We start from the raw sequence: 16,157 nt of genomic DNA on the forward strand, positions 1-16,157 counted from the left end.
GGGGCCAGATCCAGTGGTCCAACAGTTCAACACCTTGGCCTCTAAATGGTCAAGCTGCCCATGTAATTAAATACCAAAAAAAAAAAAAAAAACAAGACCACCTAGAAGCAGGACAAACTACATTTTCTTAAAAATAATACTAAAATTTGAGGAATTAATAATAAAACCAACAAGCTCTCAGCCAATTTCCAACTGTCAAGGATTGAAATCAAAGATATGGTTTTCAAAATTAGGACAGTGCCAGAAGCCAAGGATGTGAAAATTTCATACCTGCGAGGGATATCTTCATTAGCATACTTCACTGAGACGCTGTGAGGACCTTCAAGTAATGGAGTGTATGCTACAGCATGAGTTCCATCACCATTGTCGGTGACCTCCACAGGCTCCAATGTACCTGCAGTTGATGCAAAGGAAAACTCTATAAAGTAAGTCTGAGTGCACCCCAACAAAAATACAGGGGCCTTTTATTTAAATCCAACTGATCCTGGGGTTCTGGTTCAAGTTAAAAGTTTTAATTCCACTTCCAAACCCCGTATAGACTAATAATAATCACAAAGCCTCCGAGGTAGAGTCTGCTCTGATGGAAAACGCACTTGCGATATTAATATTTTTCAAGGATATGATATCCATTTCTTCCTTTTCTCAAATATTTTTCATATTTTTTTTCAAAACGTGTACCAGAACATAGTCTGTAACAAGAATTTTTGCTATCCTTCTATCAGGATGCAATTTTATTGTCAAATGTCCACAGTGTATTAATATGCTCTCTTTCAAACCTGACAGCACTAAAAAATATTTAATAGTTTTCAATAAACTTTTCAATAAATATGAGAGACTACCAATCTGTATTGTCCGCATATTGAACTGGCAAAATTTTACACTGGATGCCCTTCTTGACGTAACCCTGGAGATCTGCTCTAGAAAGGAGAAGAATGAAGGTCAGTAGGACCACCAAGACAGAATACATGTGTGTGAATGAGAGGGAGGTCAGTGGAATGGTGAGGATGAGGGGAGTAGAGTTGGCGAAGGTGGATGAGTTTAAATACTTGGGATCAACAGTACAGAGTAATGGGGATTGTGGAAGAGAAGTGAAGAAGAGAGTACAGGCAGGGTGGAATGGGTGGAGGAGAGTGACAGGAGTGATTTGTGAAAGATGGGTATCAGCAAGAGTGAAAGAGAAGGTCTACAGGACGATAGTGAGACCAGCTATGTTATATGGGCTGGATACAATGGCACAGGAGAGAGAGCTGGATGTGGCAGAGTTAAAGATGTTAAGATTTGCATTGAGTGTGTTGAGGATGGATAGGGTTAGGAACGAGGGCATTAGAAGGTCAACTCAGGTTGGACGGTTGGGAGACCAAGTCAGAGAGGCGAGATTGCGTTGGTTTGGACATGTGCAGAGGAGAGATGCTGAGTATATTGAGAGAAGGGTACTAAGGATAGAGCTGCTAGGCAAGAGGAAAAGTGGAAGGCCTAAGAGAAGGTTTATGGATGTGGTGAGAGAGGACATGCAGGTGATGGGTGTAACAGAACAGGATGCAGAGGACAGGAAGATCTGGAACAAGATGATCCCAACGGGAGCAGCCGACAAAAGAATGATGAGAGACTAGTAATAGTATATACAGTATATTGCACTTAACTCTTCTTACACCATATCAATTAGAGATAACAAAACAGCACTTCACCTGGATGAGGAATGATCAGAAGCTCTTCTGGTAAGCAGTCTGTCTGTACAAAGTAACAAGGATGCCTCACCTGATTTGGGTGAATTCACAGTGACACTGAGAGGAGCGATCCCTGCCCTGCTGCAGTCAATGCTGAATGTCTGTGGAACGTTGGCTCGCACTGCACTTCCCAGACCCAATCCTGTAACTTTCACCTTTGAGGGATCCACAACATCTTCAACTGGTACCTTAAATGGACTTCCTAGAGAACACACAGAAAAAATGTGGCTCAGCACTTTGTCCGACTGCCTGCAAAAGCTGCTGGTCTTGCAAACTCTTAATCCTTTTTACGCTGTGAAGGAGATACTTAAGTCAAGAAAAGGAGGACCAACAAAAAAGTAGTCTACGTCTCATAGGCACCCTCACATTTTTGTTTGAGCGTAGAAGTCTGAAGATCACTCTGGTTTAAGTTTGTTTTAAATATTGCAAAAATACTATGACGGTGAAGGTGAGGCACTACACTCGACTCGCCTCTACTACCTTTTTGGATTGGGATTCCGATATATAATTTTCAAAATCTTCTTTCCTTTCCTCCTGATAGAACATCATACAAGACAAAAAAGCAACGCAAATAACAGAAATCTCAAGGCTAAGCTGCTCAGTAGATGTACTGTACTTTCCACTTTAACCTAAATTATCACACCTCTTTACTGTCGTCATATAATTATAAAAACTAATATGGCACTTTCCATCTTAATACTTGCATGTAATTTAAGGTCAAATAAATGTGCCCCAAGCAAACAGGCTGCTCAGACTGGAGAGACAAGAGAGCTTAATGAGAGTATGAGATGAATTTAGAATGAGGAGCAAATATAGCAGGAAGAAACACCAAGAATCTAGTGGTTTCCATATTACAGTCGTGTTTAATTATTTGATTGTTAAAAGATGGAAGCCTGTAATGCTTTCAGTGGCGGACCGTGCATTTCACACCTAGGCCTTCAGTAGTGCTCCGTCTGAAAACTAAAACTAATTTATAGTTATAAAAACCATCTTAATATGCAGAAATACAGTATAAAGAGCCGTTGCATCGCAGATAGATAACTCCTGTAGCCACAATAAATGCCGTTATTGAATAGACAAACCAGAGGTGAACAAGTTCCTTTCTACTGCAGCTACAGCCCGCGACACACATAAAAAACATCAATAACAACTCATAAACTTGCAATATTATTTAGGAAAATCGCAACATTTTACTCTCCAAAAATTCTGATTATTTGTAAACAAAATCCATCCTCCTCTCTGTCCTCAAAAACAGTTCAATTACTCTGTCGTACAGATAAACCGTGCGCTTCAGTTCCATCATGAAGTCCCTTTCTATCACCATCGAAGCTAATGCTGAAAGTCGAACTTGCCCTGTCGTATTTCTGACATAAGTTTTAATTCGCTTTAGGGCTGAAAATGTCCACTCGACAGAAGCAGTGGACAAGGGAATGGTCACCGCCAAACATACCAATGTGTACAGCTGCCCCATGATGCTCTCATTCAGATTTTTATATTACACCATCCTATCCAATCAACGGGTCTGAATACGGTTGCCGTTGCCGTCCGCCTGCTAGAGGGCCCTAGTGACACCAACTCAAAATCTGATTGGTTGAAGCAACGGTTTAATCGACATTTATTTTGTGTTAGAGGGCCTGCAGAACGGATTGTGAAGGCCTCCTGGCAGACTTCTTTGACTTGGCAACAAATGATGGCTGAAATGTGATTGGCTAAATGCTTTAATACAAAAATACATGTCTGGAAGGAGCACAGCCATCGCAAAAGCTATGAAAGGAAGCGGACAGACTATTTGGAATTATTTAATAAGTATTCATGGACAAAATATAATTAACATCAGTATGTGATTCAGATATTTTTTTAGGCCAGCAGAGAAGGCCTTGAAGGCCCTGACGGCCCGCCACTGAATGCTTTATACTAGATAACCTGTGTGGCGAGCGGCTGGGGGCAGTACCCAGCCGGGACGCCTGGAAGGACCGGAAGAGGGACTACGCCTCCTCCGTACTACGAGAGGGCAGCCACCCTGGTTGGTATGGGGACCACGGGAACAGGGCATGGAAGCTCAACCCAATAGGGGCCCGTGGTCACCACCAGGGGGTGCACAGATGTCTATGAAGCCCTGGATGTCAGCACTTAGAAAACCAGGGACACCTGGAGTGCTTCCGGGTGCTCAGCCGGCACTTCCGCCACACCAGGAAATGCCGGCGGAAGTTCATCACGGGGCACCTGGAGCATATCCGGGGCAACATAAAAGGGGACGCCTCCCTCCATTCGTTAGCTGGAGTCGGGTGGAAGAGGACAGAGCTCGGAGGAGAGAAGTGGAGGCGGTGAAGAGAGAGGCATTGAAAGAGGCCCAGACTTGAGGGCGTGTGGTGCAGGAGCACTGGGTTGTGTGCGTGGTACTTGTAAATAGTTTAAATATGTCAAATAAACGTGTGTGGTGTTGTGAACCATTGGTGTCTGCCTGTCTGTGTCCGGGCTGGTTCCCACACCTGTTTAATGCTCCAAGCCAAAATACATATAGTGAAGTGCACAATGTAAAAAACAAAACGTTTTTCAACTATAAGTGAAGCAGGAGACAGACTGACTGGAGACCCAGAATTTGTTGAATTACATGACCACGTCAGAAACACATCTGTACATTTCTTACACATTGCTATAAATTTTGTTATTTCTACCAACCATAATGGATCCTACCAGGTATATGCTGATCACCATAGGTGATATTAACATCATAGACCCCTGCAACATAAGGAGTGTACTCCACACTGCAGCTTCCGTCTTTGTTATCCTTGCAGGACATCTTGGATTCAGAGGGACCTTCCACGGTGATTCCCAAGCCACCAATTCCAGCACCGCTGCAAAATGTTAAGAGGCGACTCAATTTTATGATTATCATACTATTTTTAAAGATCTGAACAACAAATGAGGAAAATAACAAATACAGTGGAACCTCGGGTCACAACCGTAATTTGTTCCAAAACTCTGGTCACAACCCGATTTGGTCATGACCCGAAGTAATTTCCCCTATAGGACTGTATGTAAATACAATTAATCTGTTCCAGACCGTACGAGCTGTATGTAAATATATATATGCTCGCTCGCTCACTCGCGCTCTCTCTGTCTCGCTGCACAGGGAGAGACTGAACACGTGCGGAAATCATCGGCGCATACAAACCAGAAGAGAAACTGGCCTGTTCGTCACCCGAGTGTGTGGTCGTGAACAGATGCAAAAGTTTGGTGAACTTTTTGGTCGTAACCCGATTTGTACGTGTTCCGAGACGTTCGTGACCCGAGGTTCCACTGCAATAATATTCTAGAAACTTGACAAATAATAACGAAACACAAAGCAATACCGTGTCTCCACAACAAATTTATTGGGCTTGTCAGTCAGGCCTTTGTGCAGTCCAGCTCCGTCGGCACGCACTCGGGATGGTTTGCAGCCCTCCGTCACCTCCACTTCGAATGGACTCTTAGGGACTGGAACGTCATCATAGGTCACATCCACATGATGGATACCTTGAGGAGATATTTAGAAGATAAATAAACAAAAACGCTCTTCATCTAAATGAGAAAGTTATTGTAATAACTGATGAGTTAAAAAAAGATACAGAAAAATAAATAGAATTAGAGTCATTTCGCTTATCTTACTTAACTCTTTCAGGGCGGATGTCGACTTTTGTCAAAAGGAGGGGTTGATGGTGATAATCAACGGTAAATGGTGACAAAACCCACTGTTATATTTTAGTTGGACTCTCTTTGCTAGAAGAAAAGTTAGCTTCATTGGTTTGACTGAGATTCCCCGTGCTCACGTGAGTAGTGAGGAGCAAACAACAGCAAAAATGGCATTGACATATGGCGAGAGAGCGAAGCGAATGCATAAAGTGAAATACTCCATGGACGACGACGTTTTGCATATTATAGCTGAATTGCACTCTGATTTGTCGGACTCCGATTTTGATACAAGTGATTGAAAACGAACATGAGGTACCAGCATCAGCTGACTGCGGTGCTGAACAGGTGCATGTAGCTGACGTGCCTATGGCAACGTTCGCCGGGGAGGACCGCCACTTACAATGGCAAGAGGTACAAAGCTGATTGTGGTGCACTGTGACCGCCACTGCTGCCCCTCTGAAAACAGCCTGGCAGCCAGCCTGCCGCACATTCCTGCCAAACTGGCGGCCACAGCATGCAGCAACAGACGTTTTATGTTGATAGATAGATAGATAGATAGATAGATAGATAGATAGATAGATAGATAGATAGATAGATAGATAGATAGATAGATAGATAGATAGATAGATAGATAGATAGATAGATAGATAGATAGATAGATAGATACTTTATTAATCCCAATGGTAAATTCACAAAATTCTTTGTCAAATTGTTGCTTTGTGTGCTAATCAGAAAACTGTGTTTTTTGGAAAAACTATTCAGCCCTCTCAGAGAGTTAAAAAAATAATTCTGTCACTGTAATAGAAAACTATAAGGACACGGTGGATAAACAGATGTGCAAAAAGTACAGTCAGCCTGTCTATTCCTGCTCAACAAAATTAATGTTTGCCTCTGGTTAACAGACTTTCAATGTGCCAGACGCAGTGGCATCTAGATTTACTGTAGATTGTTTACATATGTTTTCATCATAACAGCACAAAAGAGTCAAAAATCTACTCAGTTTAAATTAATATACTGTCTAGTAGAACGATCTGAATATTCTTTCTGCATCTGTGGATGAGTTTAGTTCTCTGAAAGGTGCAACATAAATGTAGACTAGCTAACTGAAATTTGGAAAATGTCAAGAAATAAAAGTGCAGGTAAAGATCAAATATGAGGATCAGCTATCTAAGGGCTCCTTGATGTTTGAATTACCATTTTCAAAAGGTGTGTATTCCACTAAATAGGTTCCATCATTTTTATCTCTGATCAGACAGTCCACAATAGGTCCAGATGGACTGCTGATTTTGGCCTTGATGTGGTTTCCACCCTCCTTGGTCAAAGAAGTAGCATCCACTGTGAATTCAGTTGTTGACTCTCTGAAAACATCTGCAACAAAATAAACAAAGGAATACAATAAAGAGAAAAACAAAGACATATGTAAATATCACTCCTCAGAATGAGCCCCTTGTTTACCTGTAAGGGCCCGTTTATACTTCACGCTCAGAACACGGACGTGCACACATCATGGCCGCCACGCGTTCTGAGCGTTCATTTGACGCATCCTCTGAGCAGGTCCTCAGAAATTAACGTGTCGCGTGCGCGAGTTGCAGTACCAGCAAAAAGTCAGGGGGCACAATGTGCTAAAAGTTGGAATGTGACGTCAGGGTCTCTGTTTACTATCTACATACGACAGAAAGCCGCTTTGCGGATCCTACAAGATCGGTGTGCGTGCTTCGATATTTGATAAATGGTTCGATGTGGTGAAGCAATATGCCGACACACAGATGTATTCGTGGTGCTTTTATATTCAAGCGTCACATATTCCCAATCGTAATGACACAAAACGTTTTAAGTGTCTCACATACCGTCTTCTGTGCCATCTTTTTTTTTTAGGGCTTTCTCTGCTCCTGACAGCAGCGGATCGCCAGCAACAGATCACCACACTGAGCACATTAAATTTCTGATATTCCAGCTCTCTGCACCTTTAGAATCCTTAGATTTATACTTGATATCACTTTCATGATGAATTGCATTAAAGTATGTATATTACATTTTACAGATAAATCGGTAATTTCGTTTAAATAATGAATACTGTTAATAATTACATACATGGGGTGACACGGTGGCGGAGCGTTAGCGCTGCTGTCTTGCAGGGAGTCACGTCGCTGATATTCCCTGCCTGGAGTTTCCATGTTTTCCTGCTGGGTTTCCTCAGTGTGCTCCAGTTTTCTTCCAAAGATATGCAGATTTGGGGATTTGGTGCCGCTAAAATGACGCCAGTGTATGTGTGTGCTTGTATTCACCTTGTGATGAGCTGAGGCCTCGTCCAGGGATTGTTTCTCACTCGTGCCCAATGCTTGCTGGAATGGACACATCCCTGGATTTAATCAATAAACATCCTCTTCAGAGATATTGCGGTAAGGTGTCCTCAGAATTTATTGGATGTTCCAGGCAATTCACAACACAGCCAAGCCGAACCTGTTCTCCCTGTGATAATATCTCGCACTGCCACCTGGTGGATTCCTCCAGATGTACGCAAAGTACGCGCGCAAGAATAAACACTACAACGCTTGCGTAGCAGGAGAGTCCGCTGCAGCATGCGTCACGTCGCGTGAAGTATAAACCCGGCCTTAGACACAGAAAAGACACATAGCTCAAAGAAATAGGAAAGGCTTGGCGAAGATATTAACTGTCACAAATCAGCAAATGATGACAATGAGCAGTCCTTGAATATTGGGGCCCAGAGACAATGGTGAGCCAGGAGACAAAAGTATTGCCAAGTTGTTTGGCTTTCAAGTCTCTGTCCTTGATTTTCAAATTTGAAGAAAATGTAATAAAACATCTGCGACGTTGTAAGAGTCCATCAGATGGAAAGAAGTCAGGTACCAGCTAATTAAAAGTAATGTGACAGCTAAAGTATTTTGAGATCTGATAAAAATGTTAGTGCTCCCCAATGTTGCTGACTAGCATATCTACAGGAATATTAAAACCGGTGGGTCCACAGTGGGAAAAGGAATGGTCTTTGTGTTGTCTTCTATGGAACTGGATCCATTGCAGTAGTTTTCTTGCCTCGGTTTGAATGTCATAAACTGGACACAAGTAGATTATTGCATAATTTGTAAATGGTAAAGTGCCGGACAACATATACAGAATATATCGATGGCTGATGGACCAAACAATAGAGTTGGCAAGACGTGACTAAAGTGACTTTGACCATGGTGTGATGCTACAACAAACAAAAAACAGAATATTTTGTGATTTTTGGGCAGAAAATACAATACATTGTACCTTAAAACAAATGGTCTTTTTACAGCCGGAGGAGACCACAGTACACTCCAATTCAGAGCGACGGGCGCTGAGCAGACTCCTGTCGATCATGGATAATCCACTGCATCCACTGAACAGGATCATCTCCAGACAGAGGAGCAGCTTCAGCGACAGACTGCTGTCACCGTCCTGCTCCACTGACAGACTGAGGAGATAGTTCATCACCACACTATGCGACTCTTCAATTCCACCCGGGGGGGTAAACGTTAACATTATACAAAGTTATTGTCCGTCTGTATACCTGCATTGTTATCACTCTTTAATTTAATATTGTTATTATCAGTATGCTGCTGCTGGAGTATGTGAATTTCCCCTTGAAATTAATAAAGTATCTATCTATCTATCCATCCATCCATCCATCCATCCATCCATCCATCCATCCCATCTGAATTCTAATTCTGTCAATTAAGATCATGTAATCAAAATGCCTCCTAGCTTAAAAGAATATTTTTGCTGCTGCATTTACTGCATGTAGATGGTCAAATTTTGGAATAATTCATATGCATTAATGGATCCATCCTGCCTAGTGTGAACTGTAATTGTGTGGGAATTTGTTTGGCACAAATTAGACCGAAATGTGACAGCTGACCATAGTTTTTACCCTTCTCCAAATGCATACTTCTGGCATCATCTCACACTGGATTCATGATGGGGATAGTGACTTCAGTTTACGCCAATGGCCTGCACATTCAACAGATGTCAATCCAATAAAACAAGTTTGGGATTTGCTACACAAGTGTGTATCCATAACTTTCTGATGCTACCAAGTTAGTCAGGACCAAAATGCCCAAAGAATGTTTCCAACACCATGTTAAACGCCTGCCTCAAAAAATTCAGGCTATTCTGGAGATGAAAGGGGGACCTATGCAGTACTAGTTAGGTGTACTGATTTAGGTAATCACTGAATATATGCAGTCTTCTTCTTCTTGTTTTGGCTGCTCCCGTCAGGGGTTGCCACAGCGGATCATCTTTATCCATATCTTCCTGTCCTCTCCATCTTGTCACCCCCATCACCTGCATGTCCTCTCTCGGCACATCCATAAAGCTTCTCTTAGGCCTTCCTCTTGTCCTCTTACCTGGCAGCTCTATCCTTAGCACCCTTCTCTCTTTATACTCAGCATCTCTCCTCTGCACATGTCCAAACCAACGCCATCTCGCCTCTCTGACTTTGTCTCCCAACCTGAGCGGACCCTCTAATGTCATCATTTCTAATCCTGTCCATCCTCATCACACCCAATGCAAATCATAACATCACTGAATATATGCAGTATAAATATAAATTAAATATATCATGTTAAACATCTTTGAGAAGTAAAATGTGTAATAATTACTACTATAATTCAATTAAAACACAAATTAATTAGACTAGAAGGCATGCTTTATTAGGTGCTTTCCTTAGCCTTCATCATTATTATGTTTACACCAGTCTTCATATCAATTGGGTATCAGAATCGGAAAACATTATTAATCCCGAAGGAAATTACTTGTGTTACAACTTAACAACAGACAAGGGACATGTTACACTAAGAGCACGTATAAAAGTAATCATGTAAATATAATAAAGTATAATAAATGTAAGTATCAAACTAAAGTACAGAGTGTTGCACCTTAAGTTAATATATACACCATCTCTTAGTCTGAATTTGGTTATACTAGAGCCATATACACAAAACATCTCTTACCTTCACCTGTGATTCCAGGTCCATAAACCTTCATCTTGCTTGTGTCAATAGCAGGGTCCACTTCGACTCTAACAGGAAATTTTGGCACAATTTGCCCTCCATATCTGAGTGATAGTGTATAAGGGCCAGCAGCATTTGGAATGTAACGGACTGTGTAGCTGCCATCATCATTGTTCTGAATACAAGTGTCAGCCTTGGAACCCAAATCAGAAACTGCCTCCATAGATAGCTCTCCAGGTCCAGCTTTACCACAGTCCACATTTATAAGGCTTGCCTCACCAACTTTGCCATTTTTTAAGCCTGATCCAGAGACCGTCACCTTCAAAGGATCAAAAGGAAACTCGACCTCCGCTTGGAATGGAGAACCAGGGATGTGAACCTCCTCAAAAAGAATGTTTACCAAATATTCACCAGCCTCAGTGGGAAGATAGGAGACAGAGCAGGTGCCATCACCATTGTCTGAGCATTCAATTTTGGCTTCACATGGGCCTTCCACTGTTAGGCCTAATCCTCCAGTTCCGGCTCCTTTAGTGTCTATTGTGAACTCTGCTGGACTTCCGACAAGACCATGCTGGAGACCAGGTCCATAAGCTTTAACCTTTAAATAAATATATCAAAAACATATAAGGAGTTTTATATGGTATTTCAAAACAGAGTATTTAATTTAGAAACCTGATGCTTGGTTTACCGAGTTGAGTACAACTCTAATAATTCAAAGAATTGGGATACAGAAATATGAGAAAGCCCGAAAGTACTGTACTGAATAAAAACCTTTGCATCACTTCTCAATTGGTCCAACAGAATTATCTTTCTGTGTAATAGAAAGCATATGATAGTGGGCCTCGAGAGCAGCTGTGGTATTGTATGAGGAAGGTCGGGAATGGCAGAGAAGTACGTAAGAGTTGTACAGGATATGTACGAGAGAAGTGCGACAGTGGTGAGGTCTGCGGTTGGAGTGACGGAGGTGGGATTACATCAGGGATTGGCTCTGAGCCCTTTCTTATTTGCAATGGTGATGAACAGGTTGACAGACGAGATTAGACAGAAGTCCCCGTGGACTGTGATGTTTGCTGATGACATTGTGATCTGCAGGTTGAGGAGACCCAGGAGAGGTGGAGATATGAGAGGAGAGGAGAGGAATGAAGGTCAGTAGGACCACCAAGACAGAATACATGTGTGTGAATGAGAGGGAGGTCAGTGGAATGGTGAGGATGAAGGGAGTAGAGTTGGTGAAGGTGGATGAGTTTAAATACTTGGGATCAACAGTACAGAGTAATGGGGATTGTGGAAGAGAGGTGAAGAAGAGAGTGCAGGCAGGGTGGAAGGGGTGGAGAAAAGTGTCAGGACTAATTTGTGACAGATGGGTATCAGCAAGAGTGACAGGGAAGGTCTACAGGACGGTAGTGAGACCACCTATGTTATATGGGCTGGAGACGGTGGCACTGACCAGAAAGCAGGAGACAGAGCTGGAGGTGGCAGAGGTAAAGATGCTAAGATTTGCATTGGGTGTGACGAGGATAGACAGGATTAGAATTAAAGGGGTCAGCTCAAGTTGGATGTTTAGGAGACAAAATCAGAGAGGCAAGATTGCGTTGGTTTGGACATGTGCAGAGGAGAGATTCTGGGTATATTGGGAAAAGGATGCGAAGGATAGAGCTGCCAGGGAAGAGGAAAAGAGGAAGGCCTAAGAGAAGGTTTATGGATGTGGTGAGAGAGGACATGCAGGTGATGGGTGTGACAGAGCAAGATGCAGAGGACAGAAAGATATGGAAGAAGATGATCCGTTGTGACAACCCCTAACGGGAGCAGCCGAAAGAAGAAGAAGAAGAATTGAACATTACTATAAATACACGAGAAGTTTTTTTGTCAATACCAGATTGTTTTGGAATTCCTTCAGAGCAAGTGTAAACCTAAAATTACATTCAAAGGAAAAATTATGTGGACCTACTTATTAAAAACTAGGGGGCTTCACTCGCAAACCCTCTTGGCCTACTTCGCATCTCTGCTGCTCACATGTGGGGTGCTATCGAATCATTCTTTAAAAAAAGGGGCTCTGAGCCAAAAAAGGTTGGGAACCTATGATCTAAACTTTGCACACTCTTCCCATGCATGTATTTTTTCTTTAATAATTTGGTCCCCCCCAAATCCCCAGAGATGTCAAGATAAAGGCCAATCAGCAACACTAAAATGGCTCTAGTGCGAGTCCAAGGGTTGTGCTACTTCCTGGCTTGTATTTATTTTCATTTTTGTGGCTGTCTCTGTTAATTGTAAATTATTTTAATGTTTTTATATTATTTCTGTAAGATTTGTTTATTATTTATTTGTATTTTTTTTTTTTTAAAGTTTCAAGAGCTGAGATAAACTCATAAACAGAATTCATGAATAGTAGCTGTGACTTGCCAACTGTCAATCCGATGATGACATGAAGTGAACAAAGGGAAAGAAAACAGACAGCCATTTGAAACACAACTCTTCAAAAATAATAATAAGAAGAAGTTGCATTTATAGAGCGCCTTTCACAAACCCAATGTCGCTTCACATATAGATGGAGAAGAAAAGATCACACAGAAGACAAAAGTTCATTGAAGAGGAAAGTTTTGAGTAAGAGATTTAAAGGTGGAGAAAGAGGAGCAATCTCAGAGAGACAGAGAGAGTTCCAGAGTTGAGGGACCATAACACTGGAGGACCTGCCTGCCAAGGTGGAGAGTGTGGTGCGCGGGACAGTAAGGCGAGAGTGACAAGGAGTGTACGGAGCTAAGTGAGGTAGAGGGGGGCAAGGTTATATAGGGATTGAAAGGTGAGAAGCAGAATCTTGAATTTAATCCTTGATGGAACCGGTAAGCAGTGAAGTTGGGAGAGAACAGAGGAGATGTGAGCAGAACGCTTTGTGTGGGTGAGAATGTACTGTAGCTTCTATAAAGATTTTGCAGGGAGGCCAATGACCTATTGCCATTATCCAAAAGTTTCACGAGAAATAGTTTTGTTGAGCTTGTCACCCAACTACTAATTCTAGTCTAAGCAGTACTGCCGTGGGTGATCAAACCAAAGTGAGAAGTGCGCTGTTGTTTTTTGTTGCAAACTGCTGTGAAATTAACAGCCAAATTCAAGCCAGTCCCTCATCCAACATATTTAGCAGATACTACTGTATTAGGAAAAGCTATAATAAGTTTCCGCAAGTATGTGATAAATATCTTGCTCCTGTGCAGTAGGAGTGGCATTCTCACATGAACATAACCAAATGATATCCTTCACAATGCAGTAGTGGTATCAGTCTCAAGTGTACAGCTTCCAGAAAATTCTTACTTGAATGCCCAGCTTGATGTGCTAATGTATACTGTATTCAAACAAAAACTCCAAACAAAAACTCCTATCTGTTTTCTAAGCTCACTTTTTAAATGTACAAGATTACAGAGAGATCATTCTAGCAGTAACCGTCAGAATGTAAGAAAATGGCAAAAGGGTTGCCATAGTCCATCACTCAGCATCAATTTATAGACCAGCGGCTCTCAAACTGTGGAGCGCCCCCCAAAGTAACAAAAAAGGGGGCGCGAATGTTGCCATATGTGGTGTAATTTCGCTATTCGTAGGTGAATTTTAAACTTGTAGCGGTGTATCGGCAGCAAAAAATCCATCCATCCATTTTCCAACCCGCCAAATCCAAACACAGGGTTACGGGGGCAAAAAATATAGGAATAAATTTTATTAGGGTTTCAAAAAAACGTTAGGGGGGGGCACAATTAAAACTGTATTTCGCTATTCGTAGGTGAATTTTAAACTTGTAGCAGTGTATCGGCAGCAAAAAATCCATCCATCCATTTTCCAACCCGCCAAATCCAAACACAGGGTTACGGGGGCAAAAAATATAGGAATAAATTTTATTAGGGTTTCAAAAAAACGTTAGGGGGGGGCACAATTAAAACTGTATTTCGCTATTCGTAGGTGAATTTTAAACTTGTAGCAGTGTATCGGCAGCAAAAAATCCATCCATCCATTTTCCAACCCGCCAAATCCAAACACAGGGTTACGGGGGCAAAATATACAGGAATAAATTTTAATAGGGTTTCAAAAAAATGTTAGGGGGGGCACAATTAAAACTGTTATGAAAACTCGGGTCGTAAATAGTTAAAGGTTGAGAAACGCTGTTATAGACAACACTCGGAATGGGAGAAAGAGAGAGACAGCCACCTTGGAAAGCCACAGTAAACACATGCAGAGTTCAAACAAAAGTGATTCCAAATGGGGAACCTCTTTAAAATGATTTTCTTTTTTTCCCCCCAAAGTGAAAGTGGGACAAGAAACAACTTTAAAAACGCAAAGCACATCAAAAGAATTAAAGGAAAAACAGTGAGCGGAGACCAGAAAATCCATCAGAAGCTACTTTTAGCCACTGCAGGACAACATTAGCACACGAATGCTAAACGTGCAGAGGAAGAGGATGAAAACTGTAAGTCAAGTGTATTCACTGCACGTTATTGTGCAGTACGCCGTTACTAGTAAAGAATAATACGTGTGTGTTTTGGACTTGTGTGTCCTGTGTCTGGGCTGATTTTCCACAGTCCCCAAAATTTTAATCACAAGGTCAGGGGGCACTGGAAGCTATCCAAGTAGCATTAGGCACTAGTAACACCAGGCTAATTTACAGTCATGAATTAACCTGTCCAGCACATCTTCAGAATGCTGAAGGAAACAAACATTTACAGAGAAAAGAAAAACCATAAGAACACAAGGACAATATTGGAGGGCAAATGATAAATAATTAATTGAAAATAAGAATGAAAACAGACTGCTACAACAGTGTGCTTCTCCAGCATGCAATACAAAGACAAAGTCCTTATTTAAACTATTACGGGGCCAAATCTTTAGAGACCATCAGTGGTATATAGTCAACCTACAGGACACATAAAGCCTACATTAAATAGAAGCACAATTACAGAAAACCGTATTAGAGCAAATAATTTTTTTGTATCTTGTGATTTGAAAATAAATTGACGAAAAGCTGAGTACCTTGGACGGATCTGGAGGAAGTGTGGCTTCCATGTAAAATGGGCTTCCCAAAATTGGATTTCCATCATAGCTGACATCCAAACTGTAAGGACCTTCTTCATTGGGTGTATACTTGACCACGGTACTATCACCAGTTGGCGTGGGGCACAGTTCAAAAGGAACAGGCTTATTAGAAGGGCTGGCAATCCTCACCTCCAGGGCACCCTGCCCTCCAGCTCCTGCTGTATTGACAGTAAATTCCTGGCCTGTCCCAACTTCAGTTCCTGTTGAAAGAGTAAACACACACCTTACAGATAATTGCACCACACTGTCACTTCTATATCTGACATTTTCATTAGTATCTTTTTACAAATATATGAGAGGGAGGTATTAAGCTGATGACAGTTCTTAATGTGATCAAAATCTTCCCTCACTACGACCCTGGTGGAGATGTTCATTATTAGCATTATAGCCTGTATAAAACCAGTGGCTTGATATTTTTGTTCTTTAACATCCGATGATGACGAATGATTAATGAGATTAATTTTTTTCTTTCTTAATAACTTTACGTCAAAAGTCAGTGTCACGAAAAACAAAGCCTCACTGTTGGGAGACAACTCTTCACAACTTTTGCTTGAAAATGGAAGTGTCAACTGAAAGCTCGTTGTTATAGCTTTAGTGAATAGCAGCTTTGTATCTACTTAGGAGAACACCTTCAGCAAACCACTTCTCTTATGTGTGGAGTCAATGCTGTTAGAAGTTTCACATTTTGGTGGCAAGGGCTATA

At 41.6% G+C, this 16,157-nt stretch overlaps 1 protein-coding gene across 1 annotated transcript in view; it reads right to left on the reverse strand.

Moving 5' to 3' along the window:
* Nucleotides 1-16,157, reverse strand: part of LOC114668700 (filamin-B) — a 245,519-nt gene that overhangs the window by 68,692 nt on the left and 160,670 nt on the right. The window contains exons 20-26 of the mRNA XM_028824598.2: nucleotides 15,392-15,654; nucleotides 10,388-10,985; nucleotides 6,591-6,764; nucleotides 5,078-5,240; nucleotides 4,419-4,579; nucleotides 1,756-1,926; nucleotides 271-394 (exon numbers count right to left, since the gene is read on the reverse strand). Coding sequence (XP_028680431.1) covers nucleotides 271-394; nucleotides 1,756-1,926; nucleotides 4,419-4,579; nucleotides 5,078-5,240; nucleotides 6,591-6,764; nucleotides 10,388-10,985; nucleotides 15,392-15,654 — 1,654 coding nt within the window. The remainder of the gene's footprint in view (nucleotides 1-270; nucleotides 395-1,755; nucleotides 1,927-4,418; nucleotides 4,580-5,077; nucleotides 5,241-6,590; nucleotides 6,765-10,387; nucleotides 10,986-15,391; nucleotides 15,655-16,157) is intronic.

The sequence above is a fragment of the Erpetoichthys calabaricus genome, chromosome 18 (genome assembly GCF_900747795.2).
Source record: "Erpetoichthys calabaricus chromosome 18, fErpCal1.3, whole genome shotgun sequence".
Taxonomy (NCBI): Eukaryota; Metazoa; Chordata; class Cladistia; order Polypteriformes; family Polypteridae; genus Erpetoichthys; species Erpetoichthys calabaricus.